At 40.2% G+C, this 21,611-nt stretch overlaps 1 protein-coding gene across 1 annotated transcript in view; it reads left to right on the top strand.

Moving 5' to 3' along the window:
- LOC140464117 (cytoplasmic phosphatidylinositol transfer protein 1-like) overlaps positions 1–16,748 on the top strand; it is a 300,622-nt gene extending 283,874 nt beyond the window's left edge. Inside the window, exons 9-10 of the mRNA XM_072558863.1 lie at positions 6,211–6,274; positions 11,614–16,748. Coding sequence (XP_072414964.1) covers positions 6,211–6,274; positions 11,614–11,930 — 381 coding nt within the window. The 3' untranslated portion in view covers positions 11,931–16,748. The remainder of the gene's footprint in view (positions 1–6,210; positions 6,275–11,613) is intronic.
- Positions 16,749–21,611: the final 4,863 nt, after the last annotated feature.

Below are 21,611 nucleotides of genomic sequence, written 5' to 3'. Positions count from 1 at the left end.
ACTGAGTGTTGTGAATCTGAAACGCTCTTCGAAAATGTAGTGGAAGCAGAGTCTTTGAATATATTTAAGACAGGTAGATAGATTCTTAATAAGCATACGGTAAGAAATTAGCAGGTTAGAGGGCATTGTTCAGTAATCAGATCAGATTTTGTTCAAAGTTGGAACAAGCTCAAGGAGCTGAGTGGCTTATTTCTCCGAACTCATATGTTTGGAAATTCTGTTGGAATTCACAAAACAACACAGAACAAAATCACAAATGACCAGCTAGGCTACACTGAACATCTGCTTCCTCAGCTGAAACAATACATCATGTTCAGACATTCAATTAAAAGCAACCAGCCACCAAAATAAGTTGTACCACTTTCCTGTTTTTCTTTCTAATTTACAATGAGCTAAATAAATCATGGTGTTCAGTCTATAACATTGCCAAGCATCTGTTCTGCCAGAGCCTCTTAAATCGGGTGTGTAGCATAATTTTCTATTTTTCCTTGCCCCTTTTGGCCTCACTCATTAATCAGCAACTGAAAATCGGGCAGTTAAACCTCACAGGCCTTTGTCAGCACTCGTCTGACTTGCCCTGAGTTGGGGGGACGAGGATGAAGAGCCTCCCATTATTCACTGCCATTGATGGCCTTTGTGACATTGGGAACTTGGTTATAAGCCACATCCTGTAATTCCATGACTCATTATGTTGGTTGATCAAGATAACCTTACTATACCATTCTATGAACTGAGTGTTCATGGATCAGTGCATTGGACACACACCAATCATTTATTATTGGGCTGAATCGTACTTTTTCTTGGCTAAATCCGAGTTGTGTTGAGTTTTTAGGAGGGACTTCTGCCTGAAGCCAAATGGTTTTTCTCACTGCATTTTACCAAACTCACCTCATTGACTACTTGCTCCACCTCACCGCTTCCTATTCAGGCGCACCTTACCATATGCTGTCTGAGAACAACTCACACTCAGTGCATATCCTAAAATTTACCAGCACCTTTTGTGTCTTCACTTTCTGTAAATGCCAGTTGTGCACCTGGACAAACTCCTGTCAGTCTGCAGCTGCCCTGCAAGTTGCTGAAATTTGCCCTGGCCGTGACATACAGGGAGAATTCAGTGCCCTGCTTATGGATGGAATAGTGCACACAGGGAACTTCATTTTCCCTCAGGATCAGTAGTGATGTTAAAACATGCCAGCCTGATCTGAGGGTGCTACCTGTGTTAATACAGTCTCAGTCATCTGAAGGAACCTGCTTCACTCTGCCAGGGTAAGTGCCACCATCTTCTCTCCGATATCTGCACTCACTCTATCTCTGCTACTGCAACCACCTCTCATTAAGGCTCATTCTCTATCACTGTCACTGTTGCTGTAACATCTCCCCTCACTCACTCTCACCTACCTTCACCCTGATACCATTCACCCTGCCTGCCCTTTTCACTGCCTAACCACTCACTTACCTCCATACAAAAGTAACAGCTATGCCATTCTCTTTCATCTCCCTTAATAACTACCTGTCATTTCAGGAGCCAGACAGTGCCTAGCAGGACAGAAAATGTAAAGACAGGTGGAATGGTGCCCAATATTCAGCTCCTCATGTGAAGACCATTCTGACTCTGAATACCCCAAATTGACCATATCCAAGCCCCTGGATATGTCAGAGGCTGCCCTTGAGCTACTGTGTTAGGACCCCTGAGTATAGGCTATCCCCTTGATTTGACTGAGACTTGCTGACAACCACAAGAAAGTCTATGTCTGTGCTAAATGGCAAGGCTAAAAATCACACAACACCAGGTTATAGTCTAACAGGTTTATTTGAAAGTACTAGCTTTCGGAGCGCAGTTCCTTCATCAGGTGGTTGTGATTTTTAACTTTGTCCAGCCCAGTCCAAAACCAGCACCTCCAGATCATGACCAAGTGGTAAGGCAGGTGTAATGTGAGCCTGGTATCTCTGGCTGAAGGGAATGACCACACTGAGCAGAATCACTTCATATGCCAAGGACTGGATTGGGAAAGATGGGCGGTTGTAGATGTGTTTAGACGAGTAATGTCAGGAGTTGGTTGGGGCTCACAGGTACATTATGGCTGAGGCTGGACGTCACTGGTAAAGGAGTGCTCACTGTCACCTTCCACCATGCTGGAAGTCGAAGTACACATTGGGGAAGGAAATGGCTGTGACCACTTCAGTGGGGTACATGACTTGACCTGTGACTTACCTTTTAACAGGAAAGAACATCGATCACAATCCATGCAATGTACAGCATACAGGCTGCCTACACCCTGGACATCCGACAGCATTGGCCCTATCTTTATGTTGAACCAACTTGGCACAGCCATTGGTGGACAATTCTTTGACATTTACATCTTTATGCAAAATGGGAGCCAAGCATCAGGGATGTTGAACAAGGACAGTCAAATGTATCAGCATGACCCAATGCTATGTGTACACACAGCTTCCTGGTAGTGCAATAAGCTGTCAGTGCAGACATCGATTTAAAAGTTTGTGCTTTAGAAACAGTATCCCCAATTCATCAAACATGGTACAGCGAATTAGTGTTGATGAAACCCTTATTATAACAGAACGACCTGTAAGTGTAAGATTGAGACCCTAGGGTTTATAATAAAAAGCTGGATAAACTCAGCAGATCAGTCAGTGTAGAGAGATAAACAGCATTACTATTTTGAGTTCAATATGATTCTATTTCAAAACAATTAAATTTAAAAAGAAATGGTATTACTGAGCCACTGTCATAATTTCTCTCTCCCAGTTTTGCATTTTTACACTTAGCACAAAATATATTCATGCTATGCTTCTTGATAATTGTGTTTTTATTTATGGCAAATGAAAATTTCCATAAGCAGCATGCCTCAAAGTTGAGACACCCCTAAGTGGTCATTAATTGTCCACTTAAGGACCTCAGTTAGGGTTAGGATTCCTAGGCCTTGTCAGTCTTACAATAAAGATATGCAAAGATCAGGGCAGGTGGAAGGCTATTGGAAAGACCATCCAGGAAATTTTACAGGTCCTCTCCCACCACTCTCCTCCAAACATAGCAATGGGTGAACACCTCCATCCCACTCCCATTCACCTATTGTATTCTTTGCTACCTTCTCCCGCTCCCCCACCCCCGCCGGCCGCCCCTCAATTTATGTCTCCACCCTGGATGCTTCCTGCCTCTATTCCTGATGAAGGGCTTTTGCCCAAAACATCGATTTTCCTGTTCCTCGGATGCTGCCTGACCTGTGCTTTTCCAGCACCACTCTGATCTAAGTACCGTCTTCAAATGTCTGACCTCCTGCCCTCTCTCTTTCCCCACACATTTCCTGGAGTTCTACAGAGGGGTGTACCCTAAACCCCCCATTCCCCAGATAATCTCTCCAACATTACACTGTACAGTGTAAAGTTAGAACCTGTCAAAATGTTGCAGTTAAAAGTTGTGTGTTTGTGCGCACGCTATTTGGAGACTTACCCCACAAAGGCAGCAGCAGCAGTCTTGTTGGTGTCCAGTCTGGCTGCTTCAGAGAGGGGGCGGGGGGCAGTGTTGGACAGGGTTGGGGGCGGGCATGGGAGGGATCGGGGGGGGGGGGGGTGGCGGTGTTGGATGGGGGCGGAGACAGGGGCAGGCAGGGGTGGTGTTGGATGGGGGTGGAGGTAGTGTTGTACGGGACAGAGGGTGGTATTGGCCGGGGGCGGGGGGGCTCGTGAGTGGTATGCCTCGTCCTTGTCTCCTGAACGGGGAGCAGATTAAAAAAACTCCAAGCCCCAGAGGAAAGGCATTTAATCGATTAACCGAATAATCAATTATCCGAACGAAATAGTGCCCGCCCATTCGAATAATCGAGGTTTCTCTGTATGTGGATTTCAGTAAAGCGTATGATAAGATTCCCCACGGTAGACTATTGTAGAAAATACAGAGGTATGGGATTGAGGGAGATTTAGTGGTTTGGATTCGAAATTAGCTCGCTGTAAGAAGACAGAGGGTGGTGGTTGATGGGAAATATTCATCCTAGAGTTTAGTTACTAGTGGTGTACAGCAAGGACCTGTTTTGGAGCCACTGCTGTTTGTCATTTTTATAAATGACTTGGATGAGGGTGTAGAAGGACGGGTTAGTAAATTTGCGGATTACACTAAAGTTGGTGGAGTTGTGGATAGTACGGAAGGATGTTGCAGGTTACAGAGGGACGTAGATAAGCTGCAGAGCTGGGCTGAGAGGTGGCAAATGGAGTTTGATGTGGAAAAGTGAGATAATTCATTTTGGAAGGAGTAACAGGAATACAGAGTACTGGGCTAATGGTAAGATTCTTGATCGTGTGGATGAGCAGAGAGATCTCGTTGTTCATGCACATAGATCCCTGAAAGTTGCCACCCAAGTTGATGGGCTTGTTAAGATGGCATCCAGTTTATTAGCTTTTATTGGTAGAGGGATTGAGTTTAGGAGCCAGAAGGTCACATTGCAGCTACACAAAACTCTGGTGTGGCCACACTTGGAGTATTGCGTATAGTTCTGGTCGCCGCATTATAGGAAGGATGCGGAAGCTTTGAAAAGGGTTCAGAGGAGATTTACCAGGATGTTGTCTGGTATGGAGGGAAAGTCTTAAGAGGAAAGGCTGAGGGACTTAAGGCTGTTTTCATTAGAGAGAAGAAGGTTAAGAGGTGGCTTAATAAAGGCATACAAAATGATCAGAGGATTAGAAAGGGTGGACAGTGAGAGCCTTTTTCCTTGGATGATCATGGCTAGCACAAGGGGACATAGCTTTAAATTGAGGATGATAGACATATGTCAGAGGTAGATTCTTTACTCAGAGAGAAATAGGGGCGTGGATGCCCTGCCTGCACCAGTAGTAGACTTGCCATCATTAAGGCAAGTGGTCATTGGATAAACATACGGATGATATTGGAATAGAGTCGGTTAGATGAGCCTTAGATTGGTTTCACAGGTCCGTGCAACGTCGAGGGCCGAAATGCCGGTAGTGCACTGTAATGTTCTATATTCTATGTTCAAACAATCAGCTTCACTCTTATCAAAGTAAATGACACAAGATATGTATGCATGTGGAATGGGGATGCTGTTGCCATAACTAAAATCTGCAGAAGGGTTCCACAGTTATTTTAGAATATACTTGCCTCGGAAATTGATGCAGACATGTGTAGTCAAAGAATACATTGGTACTGTTACATGAAATGCTAATGAACTACAATTCACTGACATGTCTTGGCAATATATAACTTAATTTGTCATTTTGCTACGATCATTTTCCAAATCAAACATGTATGGCTCCGACAGTCAACCCTGGCTAGATTGACCTCCCTAATCTTGAAATACTTGGCCATGATGATGGCAAATAATTGGGAGAAATTTGAGCTGTGAGGTGTATCACCACCTGTTGGTACTGTATCAATTAGGTCTAATGAAACAAATTTCATTTGAATGGATAAAAAGAGAAACACTCTCTGGAACTAGAGTAGAATCTAGTTTGGCAGTGCATGGTCGTAATGCTTCACTCCTTAAGTACATCTTAGCTTGAGTAAAGATAGCTCCAGTGATGTGCTTCATAAATTGGGTTTCTTTAATAAGGCAGTACTCACCTAGCATTTAGATTACTGCTGGCTACTACCTTCCCATCTACCAGCAAGTGATAGGATCCAGGTTCCCTAAGTGTTTTTCTGATGTCCACCCCATGTACTGACACTTCCAGAGCACCAAGTGAACAAAACTGGTAGCCTCACAAAGTAATACCAGTAGCTGAGGTCAAAGATCAGAGAGAGCCTTGCAGAAGGGTCCTTTCTCTTCAACTTAGTTAAACATTTCCTGCTGAAAGCCTCCGTGTTGGCCAAGTGCTTCACTCAACACAGTGAATAGGGCCCTTGTGCTGTTCCAGATGGTGCACCTAATTCTTTCTGTTGCTGTTGTAGCAGCATTAAACTCTCCTGCTCAATCTAACAGATCATGTCTTGGAACGAGACCTATGTCAGGTACCTACAATAGCAAGAAATGGGAATGGGTCAGGATTGGCGTAGATTCAGATGGGCTGATCGATATCCCACACTCTGGAAATACCAAAGGTTAAAGATCCGGACCTCAATCTCATTTCATTTTGAGACTTAGAATAATTTCTATAAGATTAAAAGATGGGGAATGTGATAATTTGTATCTGTGGACAGATTCCATGGGGATCCGAACTAGCTGCTTAATGGCATTTCCACGTTCTCAGGTTATCCGGGATATACTGATGATTGGCCACCGACAGGCTTTTGCCTGGGTAGACGAATGGTATGGTAAGTGAAACTGTTTTTCAGCATTGTTCACAAGCAATTCAGCTTTTCTGTGTCTATCATCTGAAATATGGTATGAAGACATGACTAAAAAAAATAGGAGACAGGCTTGCTACCTGAAGGTTTTGCTGAGAAAAAGATTTATTTAAAATCTAGTGAAAAATGGTAAGATTATCAGCAGATTTTCAGAACCAGTTTTCCATTTGAGCCTTTGGGTCCCTTCCTTACATCATTACTCAGGTAAGACCATTCAATCCCTGTGGCCTGCTCCACCATTTAATTAAATCATGTCTCATCTGCACATCAACTCCCATTGCACCATTACCTAGAGACTTCGAACAAACAGACTACCAGATGTCACAGTCTCCATCTGTGCTTCCAACTCACAAAAGGCTGTTGGAAGCTGTTTAAAAATAAAAAAATTGTCTAATGCATGTTTGGAACCTATGTAATGGTGTGATTATGATAAAGAATTCATGAAGTTGTGACCATTTGGCACCCTGTTACAAGAAGATTCTCAAAATCAGATCCCAATTGAATTTTAGTCTCTGGTTTGTCTCTCTTATTCCCTCCTTCCCTCTGGTGTTGGAGGATCCTACAGTCATCCAGTACATATACATGCAGCCATTCTTTCTGTATCAGTCTGAACACTAAGCAATAGTTGTCACAGTCTAACCTAATTCAGTCCAGGTATGATATCTACATTGTTGTGTTTCTAACTGGAGTTATTAAATAGGATGGATTGGACATCCAGGCTACTTTTATCCCTATCCCTACCCTAGGGACATTGAAGACAATTTACAAAATCTCCATAGCATCCCTTGCTGAACATCAGAGTCCTCAGATATTTCCAAACATCTTCCTATGCCACTTCATTATCAGGTTGCAATAGCTTTTTCATGGTTCACACTTCTTTCTCTGCCCCACTATGAAGCATGAAGTTTTACTCTGTATCACCATCCAGAGCAGCATTGCTCTACCTAGGAGCACAGCTTGGTGGAAAATTCAATAACATTATGAAGCAAAACAAGCTTGTGCAACTAACTGTATTTATAGTGAAATCTTAGTCAGTAAAGTCATGTACATGCAAGGTTTCTTGATATTTAAGTTTGTTGCTTGATCTTTCATTGGAGTAGAATATTCTGAATGACAACATTTCCTCACTCTCTCGTTTTTGTCATGCTTACTAAGTAGCAAACTTTATACATTCTTGTTTACTGCAATTCTGTTTCATACTATGAAATCACATTGGTGCAGAGTATTTCAGGTGATAGTTTCAATGAAACTATCGTGACAATTGTCTTAATTAGTCACATGTAAAGGCACCTGTTTGTGTTGAGCATTTTCGTAATCATTTCAATAAGGATTTGTATTTCTATCAAGTGTTCACCTGTTCATAAAAACAATGAGAAGCCAGTTCCAAAAGGTAGGTATTGCTTTTTACAATTTCAACATATGTATTGAGTTTCTTAATAAGGACTGAACAATATTAGTCTAAGTAAGAGTTAATTTTATTTTAATACACTGAAAATCTGAAATGTCTGACTTGAGGTCTTGTGGCAGGTATTCTAATGATCTTCTGAAAGCAACTTTCTTGAAGATCTATTTGGCTTCTACTTTCACGTTTCCTACTGATCACACCTGCGCTGCTCCACTCTTTCCCCTTCTTTCTCTCCCCAGAGCACTCCTTCTACTGCTAACCCTTTTTTTTCCTTCCACACCTTTTTTTTCTCCGACTGGCCAATATACATAAAGCTCGTGTCCCACTGCTTCTGGAACCTTCCATGTCTGCACCTAGAATATTTTCTTTTTTTTATGTTTTCCACCCAGAAACCACTACATGCCTTGAGTTTAATGTCCTCAATAGAAACTGCCAAGAAACATCTTGAACTTTTTACAGATATGACTATGGATGACGTACGGAATTATGAGAAAAATATGCATGAACAAACGAACATAAAAGTTTGGTTTGATCAGCCTTCCACAAATTCTCCTTCCGCGGATGAAATACAGAGTGATGGCAACGCAAGCGTATGTTACATTTTTCCTGAAGTACACTTTGAAACAAACCTCCCTTACTTTGGGAATTAAGGATGTCAAAATGTTTTCCCTTTAAATAAAAGTCTATAAGCACAATGGCAGTACACAATTGGGATGTTGTGAACAAGAAGTTTCATGTTATGGAGCCCTTTTAGGATCAGAGATTTTTCTGTCACTGAGCAGTGCTGAAAATATCAATGTTTAATCCCTTTTTCAGGTATGCGCATCTTGAAGTTCACTATTGCCATTTGATTTTACACTCAGCATCGATTGGCATTTACTCCCTTCACCCTCCAGACCTGATTACAATGACATGTGCTGGATAATAGCTTCCTGAATACGACCAACATTTCTGTTCCTCACCCAATCTGCATGTACTTCACGTGAGCCAAAACAATGGTTTGCAGCAAACTATTCAACCATGGAAGCCACCATAGCCAAGCACAGTTCTGTTTTACTTGACGTTCACATATGTAAGTCATCAGCAGCACAAACCAGGATCAAACTTGGAGGTAGTTCTTCTGAATATAGCTCAACACTATAAACACAGCATAATTGGAGTAGCAACTGGATCTTTTCTTGACAAGTAAATAAAATATTACACTGTAATTGTACAGTGTTGCGGATTATGAAGGTATTCACATCACTACCAGAGAGGAGTAACTTTGATCCAGTTGATTGAATTGAATCGGACTGAATTTGATTGGCTGCACCACATTGCCCAATTTTACTTCCTGTTGTCATCACTGCAAAACTAAATGTCAGTGGAGTTTCAAGTCGATAGTTAATTCAGGTACATCAGCTTCCTACCAGAGCAGTTAAGTTAAAAATAACTGTCAAGGTCTTCTTGAAAATACGCACACAGAGCAGTTTAAAGCTGAAAAATCAGTTTCTGAGAGCAAGGAGTTTGACAATATAATCAATCATATTGATTAATATTGATTCATTGGGCATCATTGAGATTTTGCTATTTACCAGTCTGTAATTAATGAAAATTTGAATATAGTCTACTATTCTAAATATTATATCTTGAATATGATTGAATCTCAGTGCTGGTTTTGTCTTGGTGTCCAATCACTGCAAAAAATAATAGGACCCCAGGTGCCATTGACACCAGAGTGATGATGTTTAGCAATTTCTGGGAGTCAGAAATAAGAGCAGAATTAGGGTACATCTTAATCAGAACCAACTTCAAAGAAATATGCAAATAACAAAAGCACATGAATTACAGGAGGGTGTTTAACAACATTTCAGTGGAATACAGATGGAACACTGCATGAGCTGTAAGTGACCAAAGCTAAGAGTGTCAAAATGAAAGATTTTTTCAACATTATTTCTAAATAAGAGGAGAAACTTGAACTTATTCTACTGGGAAGGAGGGAATGGTGAACACTTGAAATGAAGTGGCTGCTTTGTGTTTGTAATTTACAATGTGAACACTATTAGGTTTGTTGGTGGATGAAGCTACAGCTGGACTCTGGCAGGACCTGCATGCATAAATGCTAAATGCCATCCTATGCCCTATAGCACTCTAGAGGCAATTACCCTGTCCCAACCAGGCAGCCTGCCTTGTCCCATCCTGCTTAGTGACCCTTGCTTTGAAGCCAGTGGAAGTCTGATCAGGCACATTTCCTCACGGGGCCTGGTGAAGGAAGTTCTGAGTTCCACAAGGGTATTCTGGGATGCTGTCGCCCAGGCTTCCACCTTTAAAATACTCTAAGTGTCCTTGTTTTTCCCATCTCCATGCCTTATCTGAGGGCTATGCTGCCTGAACTTCCTCTCCAATCTCCCAGCCAGTTGCTGTTTCCCACAAGTTTCAGGTGGAACATCAGACCAGTGGCATACAGATCAGACTGCAAATCAATACATTGGGATTAGAAATTTATTGCAACTAATGTATAACAGGCTACCCTACCCCTACCCAAAACCCACTGAGTGTTAAAGTTCATTCTAATTTGTCTCAAACAGATTTTTGATTTAAAATATAATCTATTATTACGTGACCCTAGATTTATGTGGATCGTACCAAAAAAATACCAAATATCATTCTGCAACTCAAATTGCAATCAGATGAAATTGAGGTTGTTTAAAGTATTATACCTGTTAAACAAAAATATAACATCCAGGATTATAGTTATGGATGTCACCTTTCCAGGCATGAGTGTCTTTGAATTAGTGCTTACAACTTTTCATTGATTCTGATAGTATAGGAAATAATTCAAAATGATGAATTAAGAATGTTACTCAAGAAATGTGTCTTAAACATGAAAATAATTTCCTGTTCAGTTTGACTATAAAAGTTCATTTTAAATAAATAATGGGAGCTTTAAACTATATTAATATGGAAAATGTAACTTGTTTGTGACAGAAAATTTGTGCACACTAAGCTTCATTTAAAAAAGACCAATGGTAAGTGAACTGTGATGCATTACTGTGTGTTTTGCCAGGGCAAAGCTTCTTATAATATTGTATAATTCAGAGTTGCTGTCGTTCTCAAGTTTTTTTCATGAATTTGAAAGTGAGGACATTATTCTGCACTTTTTGTATTTAATTGTATACAAATTCAATTAGTACATACAGATCAGAAACATGGGGCTGGACTTTACAGTCCTCTGGCAGCAGATTGAGAAGGGATGGGGTGGGGGGGGGCAAGATCTTGTAAAATGCAGTGTGTAGCCTGTTCACTGCCTTTCCACCTGCTCATCCCCTACCTGTCTCATTTTATTGGAGGGGAAGCTTCAGCAAGTCCACCCACCCATCCTCGTGCCTCCTGAGAGGCACCACCACAGCCATTTAATCCTCCAGAATTTCCTCAGCTTTGGGGACAAGCTGTCATCCCAGCAGTTGCCACCACTCAAACCTGGTACTGCTGAGACTACAGGGCAGCAGCTCAATATGAAGTGGGACTTCCTTCCCAGATAAGGCTGAATTCTGACTCAAATGTAAAATGGCCGTGGGCCACCTAGCTGTTTTGCAGATGGATTCCCGTTTAAATTGTTGGTCCGGGGTGGGAGCAACATGTCCTGTAATAATCAGTCCCAAATATCTGGGTGACCATGGATGCAAATCCATAGGCATATAACAACAGCATGTTGTTCCAACTAATTGCACCATTCAACAGTTTATAGGTTTATAGATGTTATAAAGATGGACTTGAAGCAATAGAAGAGCTCGCGTGTTCTATCATGTGTTATTTAAGGCAGAAACATTAAACATATAGTGAACTGGAATTAGTATATTGCTCTGTCAGTCACATTCAAATTTATATTGATATTATTTCCCCTTTTATCTTCAACTGAAAGACATGACAATGAACGAAGTTCGAGAATTTGAACGAGCGACTCAGGAAGCAACCAACAAGAAAATTGGAATTATTCCTCCTGCAATTACTATCAGCAATATAGTTATGCCTTCGTTAGCCCGCAGCGGACCTTCTAGTGCCCCAACCACACCTCTTGCCTCAGAAGCTCCAGAATTCCTGGCCATTCCCAAGGAACGACCTCGAAAAAAATCTGCTCCAGAGACTCTTACCCTTTCCGAATCTCGGGAGAAACACTGTGCTGCCATGGTACCTGATATTGAAGCTTCTGGTGAACCTTCTGAGCCCAAGCACAACTGATTTTAGTCTCTGACCAGTGGCTTTGTTTTCAGATTTCAGTGTAAGATTTTTTTTAAATTCATCATCTTTTTACTTCTTAATTGAAATGTTCTGTTTCCTGGGCCCCTGAGTATATTTCACAAAGGAAATAATGTATTCTGTATCCAGTATTTGTTCATTAAATTAAATAAGAAGCTGCTCCCAAATGGTAAGATCAGTGTAGAGTGCAAGAATTTTACAAATTAAATTCTCCAGATGCTGATGACAAGCCAAGTCTCTTGCCACTACGTCATATTGAAAATTCATGAACGGTATATACACTATTTTCTGGTATTGATTTGCATGGGCTTAAATCAAGGACAATTATTTTCCGACTTCCACTGGAGTATGGATGAGATTGCTGGATTATAGTGGGAAACATTACATCTAAACATTTAGCATTTACACACTAGTATTTCAATACAATAAAGTTTAAGCGCATTTCAAAAGCAGTTGTGTGAGCTGGGAAATGGTTGCATTAGGTCAGCCGACACACAGCAATAAGTGTTTTGATGACTTGACATTGGAATCATTTGCTCACTCTGTGTGGAAATCAGTAGCACCTAGTCAGCCTTGGAAAGTTCCACAGCAGTCACAGTTGTTGTTTTAGACCTGTATCCACATTGTGGTTAACTGTGTTCCTTTGGCAATTATCAACATAACTTACCATTGATAGGTTACAGAATAAAATCACCAAAAGACACAATGCAGAATTAAGCCATTTGGCCCTGAGTACCTTATCGATACTTTAAAAGAGTTTTTCAATTACCTCACTCTCCTACATTTCCTCCATAGTCCAGCAACATTTTCCCCTCCAAGTGTTTATCCTATTCATTGATGTAAGCTGCTTCACTACCCATTCAGGCAGTGCATTTCAGCTCATAATAATTCAATGTATTAAAAAATTCTCTTCATCTCACCTGTGGCTCTTTTGCCAATCAATTTAAATCTGAGTACCAATTCTTTTGGTTTCAGATGGTAGCCACTGCACCAGTGACTTGCCAACTCAATTTGCCACTCAATGTTTCTTAAGCCAAAAATGGGGCCAGATGGAATTCATAATCTATGATAAAATAACAGAATCTCTATAATTGACCTAAGTGCCATTATACCATAATGGGGAAAATCAATCTCGTTTGTTTCTTTTGTTCAATATCTAGTGGTCCCCCTGCTAGGAATCTGTACCATCTTGGTTACCAAGACGGAGCCAGACTAGACAGTGACAATCTGGGGTATCTTCCTTAAAACTCTTAGCTTGCATTTGAATAATTGTTCCATGGGTAAATTATATTTAATTATTTCATCTGGAATATTGTGTCAAATTTGAGGATTGCTATTTTATTTTTTAAAATGTCAAAGCCCATGATGTGATGGTGTGTGAGCATAAGACTGGGTTGTTCTCAGCACCCCCACAACGGCAGGTTTGGAAGAAGAGTGCCATCAATACAGTTTACACTCCCTGAATCAGTTAAAGGTAAATACAAAGTCTCTTTTTGTGAAGTACTTGCCATCTGCACTGACAATCCATTTGAAATGAAAGATAAATGCCATATTCACAAGATGAGTTTTTAAAAGTTCAACTTTGCTTCTGGTGAAACTCAGTTCCACTGGTGAAGCATTTTCCAGTATATCTTAATCCATTTCTTGAAATGATTAAAACTTCACTCGAGTCGCTACGTCATTGTTTTTCTTGGCTCCTACCTGTGTGCCAAAGATGAGAGGTTGCTGCTATAATAATTACAGGACAATGCATTGTTATGGTATAAATCTATCTGCTCTTCTGTTTTGCTGAGTTAAGGTGCTAAAGATTAAAAGAATACTCTTAAGGGATAGTACTGAGTGAAAGATTTGTCAATAGCAGAACTGCATACCATGTTTGGGGCTTTTCATAAGAGAAATTTTAAAGAAATCCCAATACCATATTTTTGAAAACATTGCCTGAATTCTGCATTTGATTGATTTATTCCATTAAATCTTTCAACCTGAGCTGCCTACACAAAACAAATCCAAAAAATGTAAATCAACTTACATTTTTCTGATCTTTGGCAAATCCATTATATTTAATGCATCACAAGTTAAAATGTTCGCAGCCTCGCAAATTTCACTTTTGGTAGAAATTTTTACACTAACAAGGTGAACATTAACCTTTAAACCCCATGCCCTAATCCATTTAAGAAAAACCTTGATAAGAAAATGCACTGTTGGTCATCGATATTCGTGCACCTAAATGTCAGGCCATCTAATCATTTTAAAGGATAAGAAGGAAAGAGGAGGGAAAGTAGTGAGCTGTTGAGTAAAGGTTATGGCATCTGTTTTTCTCTTTAAAATCTTTTTGAATATGAGACAATGACTTTCATTAAAAAGTACATACTTGTTACACTCTGCCTTTTAATATTCCCATCTGAATACATACTTTATTAATATGTAAACAAAAGAAACCTCCTTACATCATTATCGGCAGTTTTCAATTGTTTAAAGTAATATGCTTATCAAATTAATGTTTAACAAATGTATTTTTCCTCGTCTCAGAATTTAATTGCTCCCTCATATCTTCAATAATTGTATATTGGACTTATCACTGTGTTTAACACAATGCTGAACAAGTATACAGCATAAACTCTGATAACAGAGAGGAGCCTTTAGAAAACTGAACTAACTTAAGAGTAAGGAAATTCATACAGAATTTCTCTCGCAGTGCCTCTGCATGCTGTGCATATCTTTAATCAAATGTGTACTGTATGTTGTTACAGTTCTATCTGAATTACTCGAGTGAGCTTCAGATCTGTCTGCCTGATTGCTCTAATTCAATTGTGTGTTTGCAAATGTGAAAATATTTACTGTATAGTGAATTCTGTGTACATTCTAATGTTTTAAATTTTTATGAATTTATTTATTTTTGCTGTCAACATCATTTTAGCAAAAGGACCAATTCATGATATTTATATTGTTTCAAATGTTAAAACTAAAGCAAGCAGATAATTCTGGTACCATGCTGTGTTTTGCTACTGATGTTTGTTTTAAGCCATATTCATTTGTATTGCAGTTATTTTGAAATAGTGGCATTATGTCTTGCAGAACTCAGTGATAACCAGATTTCTTTCTCTCCAGTTTTTCTGTTGTGATTTTTTTTTTCAAGTTGTACTGCTTTCCAGAAGGTGAAACTCCTTACTCGGGGTGTGTTTCCACAAATACATTCCTCAACTGGCAGTTATTCACCTGTCTTTGAGCAAGAGCATCTGCAAACTATTTTATCCTGGGAGTGAACCTTGTGATGTTTGTATCTGTGAAATTGCCATCAGGATCCATAGATTCAGCAGCTAAGGCTAATTTCCACCCTCTTTGCAGAAGGGAGCAAGACCAATGGTGGCAGTTCTGAAGCTGCTCATGCTACAGTGACTCAAGTTCAAAACATGCACTGTCTTAAAATGATTTGCATTGATCAACTACTCTGTATTGACAGAGTCAATTATATTTTCCTTATCCTTGCTCATAAACAACAGTGACTCAATTTCAAAAGCTATTATTCTGTTGTGAAACAGTTTGGGACAATCTTGAGGATATTATCAGGGGTTATAGAAAAGCAAGTTTCTTTTCTCTTTTGAGCCTTTCTTGCACGAGAGCTAAAGTTAACAGAATACAGTTTGTTCTCAAGTTTTTGCATATTAGAAAGGTGCCTTAAAGAGCTGCTGAGAGTGTGTCAAGAGAACAGGGAAATTAAAAGGTTGAGTTTTAAAGGTCAGCCAAACCTACTTTCTCAAAATTTCTAAAGGCCAATTAATGGAACCAAAAGTCTGAAAGCAAGTTATTTCCCTCCATTCCCTTGTGTGGATAATATTGTGTTCTCAAGACAACAAGGAGGAAGATAGTACTTTACAAAAGTACTGCCTGATGGGATGAGCCTTTTATGAAAACCACCTTTTCAACAGATATTTCTGAACAGTTTGGATCAATTCTACAGGGAAACTATTTTAGATTACTGGAATATAAAGATCTCAACAACAGAACTTTTTCTGCACTTTCCTTCTTTTCAATTGGAAATGCCTGTGAAATGTATTTTAAAACATTTTTGAAATATAAATGTAGTGGTAGTTACTGACAAAAATATTTTTCAAAACAGGATGTTGCTGAAATAGTTTCATAATAGCATGTTCAGGTTATCTTAGTTATCCAAACTGTATATTTCCCATTTTTACCGACTGTGTTTCCTGTTAGAGGCCAGAAATATAAATGTTAAATACCATGAATACTTTCTTGAAATACTGAAATGTAAAGAAGCTATGTATGAATAAAAATAACCCCTTGGTTAAGTAGTGGAAGAGCTGGTGTTTATGGAGAATCAGTGTCCTTGGGAAAATGCAAGAAATGTGCTGTGCTTTATTTGTTGCAGATAAATGGCACATGTCATTTGACTATTCTCCTGGTGTTTAAACTGTGAGCACCTTGTAGGGAGGCAAAAAAGAGACACTTAAAGTGGGTCATGAGAAAAGTGCCATCGTTTCAATATATTCAATGGCATATAATCTGCTGTGCTTGGGTTCATAAATGAAAATTCCATCCTGTGATAAAATATAGAATAACATTTTGCATAAATTAGTATTGCACATAATCATTACAATGTAAATATTCTGGTAATTTGTTAATTTAAGGGCAAGTTTCCCTGCGGCAACTGGTTTACCTTATTGAAAGATTCACTGTAATAGTTTGTTACATAGCATGTTATAATAAAGCACTGTAGAAAAAATACATTGCTTAAAGAGCAAATTTACCTTTTAAACAAATAAATGTTTTTTCCCCTCTGAATTGATTTTTTTTTTGGTTTGTATGCCAGTTATTGGAACAATAACTTGATCTGATACCCAGCGTCAGTCTGTTATTATTTTAAAACTCATACCCAGAAAGGGTTTATCATTCTCGTCTTCTCACACGTGGAAGTAACACAGTATAGAAAAAAATGGAAGTAAGGGACTGATCAAGACTGTGATCCTTAACAAGAAACTGAAACAGCTTCAATGAATATACCATAGTGTCTTAAAGGATAGGGAGAACAGAAGGAATTCCATAGAACAGATAATTATGAGCACGTTGAGCAGAATTTTATCAAAGATCAATCAGGGTTCAATTTTGCAAGGTTCATGTTGGGTTTATCTCCATGAGCTCTAATGTGTTATTTCATTTCATTCTCCGCTGCTCACCTGCTCACCATGGGCTGCCTGACCTGCTGTGCTTTTCCAGCACCACTCTAATCTAGACTCTGATTTCCAGTATCTGCAGTCCTCACTTTTGCCTAAGTATACACCATGCCTATGTAGTGCCCCTCTTGTGCAATATTGCACTCATCCACAGCAGAAATATTTGCCACAGCCAGGAGCTTGCAGGATTTCTGCCACTGGGCACCATATTATAAGCCCAGCAGAGCACCAGGTCAGTCACTGCTAGCGATGAATAGCCCTTTCACAGTGCGCATAGTAGGAGGCAAACAAGAAAGTAAAACTTATGAGAACACATCAGTGGCACTGGTCGTTTCACATACCAGTATGAATATGCTCGTCCTCCCCATGGAAGAGCTCAAAAAAAAAGGTAAAAAGTAGCTCAATAAACAAAAGGGATAGATAAGGGGAACTAAATCATAATGGTGTTGGAGAAATGATGCATTTCAGAACCAAAGTCTTGAAAAGTTTCAAATGTGCCGGTAGACTGCAGCAAGCACCCTCTCCAAGGACACCCGAGTGAGGACATAACAAGAAAGGTGAGGCTGGTCATTGGGAATTACCAACCCCTGCTACTGCCTGGAACTCTTAACAGCCACTTTGCCAGGCCCAAGACCAAGCCGACAAAGTGGGCCTGTGATTTTTCTGTCCTCCCCCACACCAGGTGCCCAAGGGTCAGGAGCTGGTGCAACCAAAAGCGTAATCAAAGGTTTTTAAGATAACTAAGCTGTGAAGATAACTAAACTGTTATGCAACCTACCATAACATATGTGTAAATGCAAAAGGCCTACAAACTCCACAGAATATACAGTTGACCTGGGTGTCCACAAATGATCTCAGCTCTTTTCTTTAAATAAACCTAATAATCACCAATTTATAATAACAAACAACAAACACTCACAAGAACAAGAAACCAATCAAAAAAATTTCAGAAAACAAGAGGTGGATTACATCAAAATGGCCTTGGATGAAGGGACAATGCATGTCAGTACCCATGGTGACTATCTCTCCCATAGGCTTTAAGTGAACAACATATGCTGCTTCTCCAAGGGCACCTGAGTGCAGATGTAGCAGTGGAAGAGAGACAAGCAGCAGTTGTGGTAACAGCTCTCTTCATGGCACACTGCTTGGACTTTGTGATGGCTACTTCAGTCAGGCCCCAGGAGCAGACCTGAGGAGGTCCTCCAAACTCCCCCGACCTCGTACTGGCTGCCAAAACACCAAATGTGGGGCTTATTTGCTGCCAAGAGAACAACAATAGGTTTTGTAAATAAGAGAGTGAGTGCAGTCTCCCACATCCTGTATATTTGTGGTCCAAGGTCACCACAGGATCACCAATTAGATCGCTGGCTTGGGTGCCTCTGAACTACCAGTAACTTAATCCATTATTGTACGCAACTGCTGCATGCAAAACCCTGCACAATGGAAAGCCAGAGAACTCCTCAGCAGGGAGCCCTCTACTGGGGACCCTTGCTGTCTGCTGGCAGAATGAAATGCCAAGGTGTGCTCATGTCACGGATAAAGGAGAAGGAGTGAATAGTGTGCAGCAAGCAGCCCATAAGTAAACTCCTCCACACCACACAGAAGGACACTGAGGTGGCTCGGGGGTTGTGGGGCGCAGACTCTTCAGGGACATTCGAAAATCTGGGGCTGATGAAGGACCCAGCTCTGTTTTTAATGTAAACCTGAATACCATTTTATAAATAACAAACATTGTCTACCAGGACCAGTGTAACAAGAACCAAAACAAAACTCAAAAACTAAAGAGGGAAAATGAGAAAGTTAACCAAATTAAAAGTGTTTGAGGCTGAGGTAATAAACTACAGCTCTCACTTTGCAGAAAGGCTTCAAGACAATCGGTGAATACCAAGTGTTCCCTCTTCAAGGATGTGGACACACCTTCGAAAGAGAGGCAGGCAGTCAGGAATCATGACCCCTGTCCGTGAGATATTGCCTCCACCTCCAACTTCAGCCAGGCCTCACGAGGAGGCGTTTCCACCTGCCAACACCCCTGTCCCACACGCAGCACCAAGAGATCAGGAGTGTGGGGCAAACAAAAGGACATAATATGTTTGCCCCTCAGTTCAGAGGGAGAGATCCTACCACGAGAGAGTCCTCTGAGCCTGCTTTATCCTATTTTTCTAAACAGCCTGTTCGGAGATATTATTACACACTTCTGAAGCAGGAGGGGACTTGAACCAAGGTGTCTCAGTCCAGGGGTAGGGAAACTATCTGTACACCACCCTGTTCTCATAATTTTTTTTCCTCTTTTATTTCTAACCATGGGAGACCTTCCTGGATCTGCTTAATCTTTTTTTGGGGTCTTTCCAGAGGTATGGTCCTAGCTTTGTGCTACATGAGGGCACTCTATTTAATCTAGTTAAGAATACATTTTTAAAATAGTAGAAGGCTGCAGTTGCCCACAACCAATACATACATAGTCCATGACTCTACGACACCACAGAATAAAGAGTTGGCCTGGGAGCCTGTGAAAGATATTAATCTACAGTTGTACAGGACTGCTACATGCAATCCCCCCGACCCCAGGTCCCCGAAGGAAAGTATACAGACCCAGAACCAGACTGATGAAGAACTCGGCTCTTTTGTTTTTAATTAATCCAATCACCCAAATAAATAAACACTGCTCATCAGAGGCATTGTGACAAAAACACAAAATCAGAGCGAAAATAAAACCAGAGAAGAAAACCATGGGTGACTAAATCAAATTATCATTTTGGAGGAAACAACGGATCGCAGTCCTTGTGGAGACCATCTGCTACAAAATGCTACAAGTGGAAAGAACAAACAACTCAACTCTTTCTTGAAAATATTATAGCCAGAAGTGCTTTCACACACAAATGAATATTTATTTTTTCCATCACCCAGGGCTTTTTTCATCCATTGTATTCTTTTCATTGACTAACCACCACATGTAAACTACCCATTGATTAATTTACATGCCTAGTCCATTAAGGGCAAGGCAAACCATTAAACGTGACAGAGAGGGAGGAGGGGGAGGCTTAATCAAAACGGAGTTGGAAGGGGAAATAAAGCCCACCTCTCTCTCTAAAGGTATGTAGAGTTCGACTCACCAAACTAACAAGCCACCCAGTTCACCAATTATACATCTAATTATAAACACTGCCTGATAAGGCAAAGTAGCAGTAGTAAAAAGGAAAGGGAGAGACTAAATCAAAATAACATGGAAAAGGGGAAGATAGTGCAGGACCCATGCTTTGAAGCAACTGGTGGACACCACATGCTCCCTTTCCAGATGTAGCCAGAGTAGAAAAAAACTGAGTTCTATAAATAAACCCATCACCAATTTAACAAGAACTCCGTTCTGACTTGTTGTTTTACAATCCCCCAAATTAACCAATTACACATTTAATCAATTTATACTCACTATCCACTAGGGAAAGTGCAACAGTAACAAAATAAGGGGAGGGAACTAAATCAAAATGAAATTGGTGGGGGAAATAGTACACCCTGGCCCCTGTTCTCTCTAAGTGTTTTTAGCATGTACTCCATCAGCACCATATACTCCCTTTCCAAAGAAAGTGTGACTAACAAAAACTACCTTTTTGTTTCAATCAACCTGTTCAGGAATATTATAACACGTTTGGGGCTTAAACATTGACCTGCGTGCTTAGAGGTAGGGATGCTACCACTGCATCATAGCCTCTCGAAGAGCTCAGCTTTCTTTATACCATTGCCCATGTCATTCAGGGGCTGGGGAGATTTAAATTATTGTGAACATCAGTGGGGGTGAGGATTTTAATTCTGAATCATTAGAGAACAATGTAGGTTAGTGAGGACAAAGACGAAGAGCAAGCAGAGTTTGTTATTTGACAGAATTCATTTTAATTGATTCATAGAATGTAGGCTCACTGGTTAGTTTGCTCATCATTAGTTGCCCAGAGGGCAGTTAAGAGTCAATCACATTACTGTGGGTCTGGAGACACATGTAGGTCAGACTGGGTAAAGACAGCAGTATCCATTCCAAAAGGACACCAGTGAGCCAGATGTTTTTTTCCAACAACATGGACATTAGTGTTTTAGGCAAACAATAATTAGAATTAATAAGGTTGGAGCCAGGAGAATGTTGAAATAATTAAGTCTGAAAATAATAGGGAAATATGGGAGGGTTTTAGTGTTAGATGGACACAAGTAAGAATGAAGACAGTAATAGGCAATGGTTACGGTAAGCATTTCAGAAGCTGAGACTTGACCAGGAAGCTGAAGGTGCACTTAATCTGCCAGATGACACAAATGTTATGAGTATTGTGACCTGTGAGAAGGACAGGGAATGTGTTCAAGGGGACTTAGGAGGGCTGGTATGTTGGGAAGACAGTGGGGAAAATTGAAATTTATTGTGGACCAGTACAAAGAAGTCTGTATTGGTGGAAGAACATGGAAAGGCAATATAAAACAATTCTAAAAGGAGTGTTTAAAT

This window comes from Chiloscyllium punctatum, chromosome 39 (genome assembly GCF_047496795.1).
Source record: "Chiloscyllium punctatum isolate Juve2018m chromosome 39, sChiPun1.3, whole genome shotgun sequence".
NCBI lineage: Eukaryota > Metazoa > Chordata > Chondrichthyes > Orectolobiformes > Hemiscylliidae > Chiloscyllium > Chiloscyllium punctatum.
The sequence above is the reverse complement of the archived record's forward strand: the minus strand, read 5'-3'. Positions and strand labels throughout refer to the sequence as shown.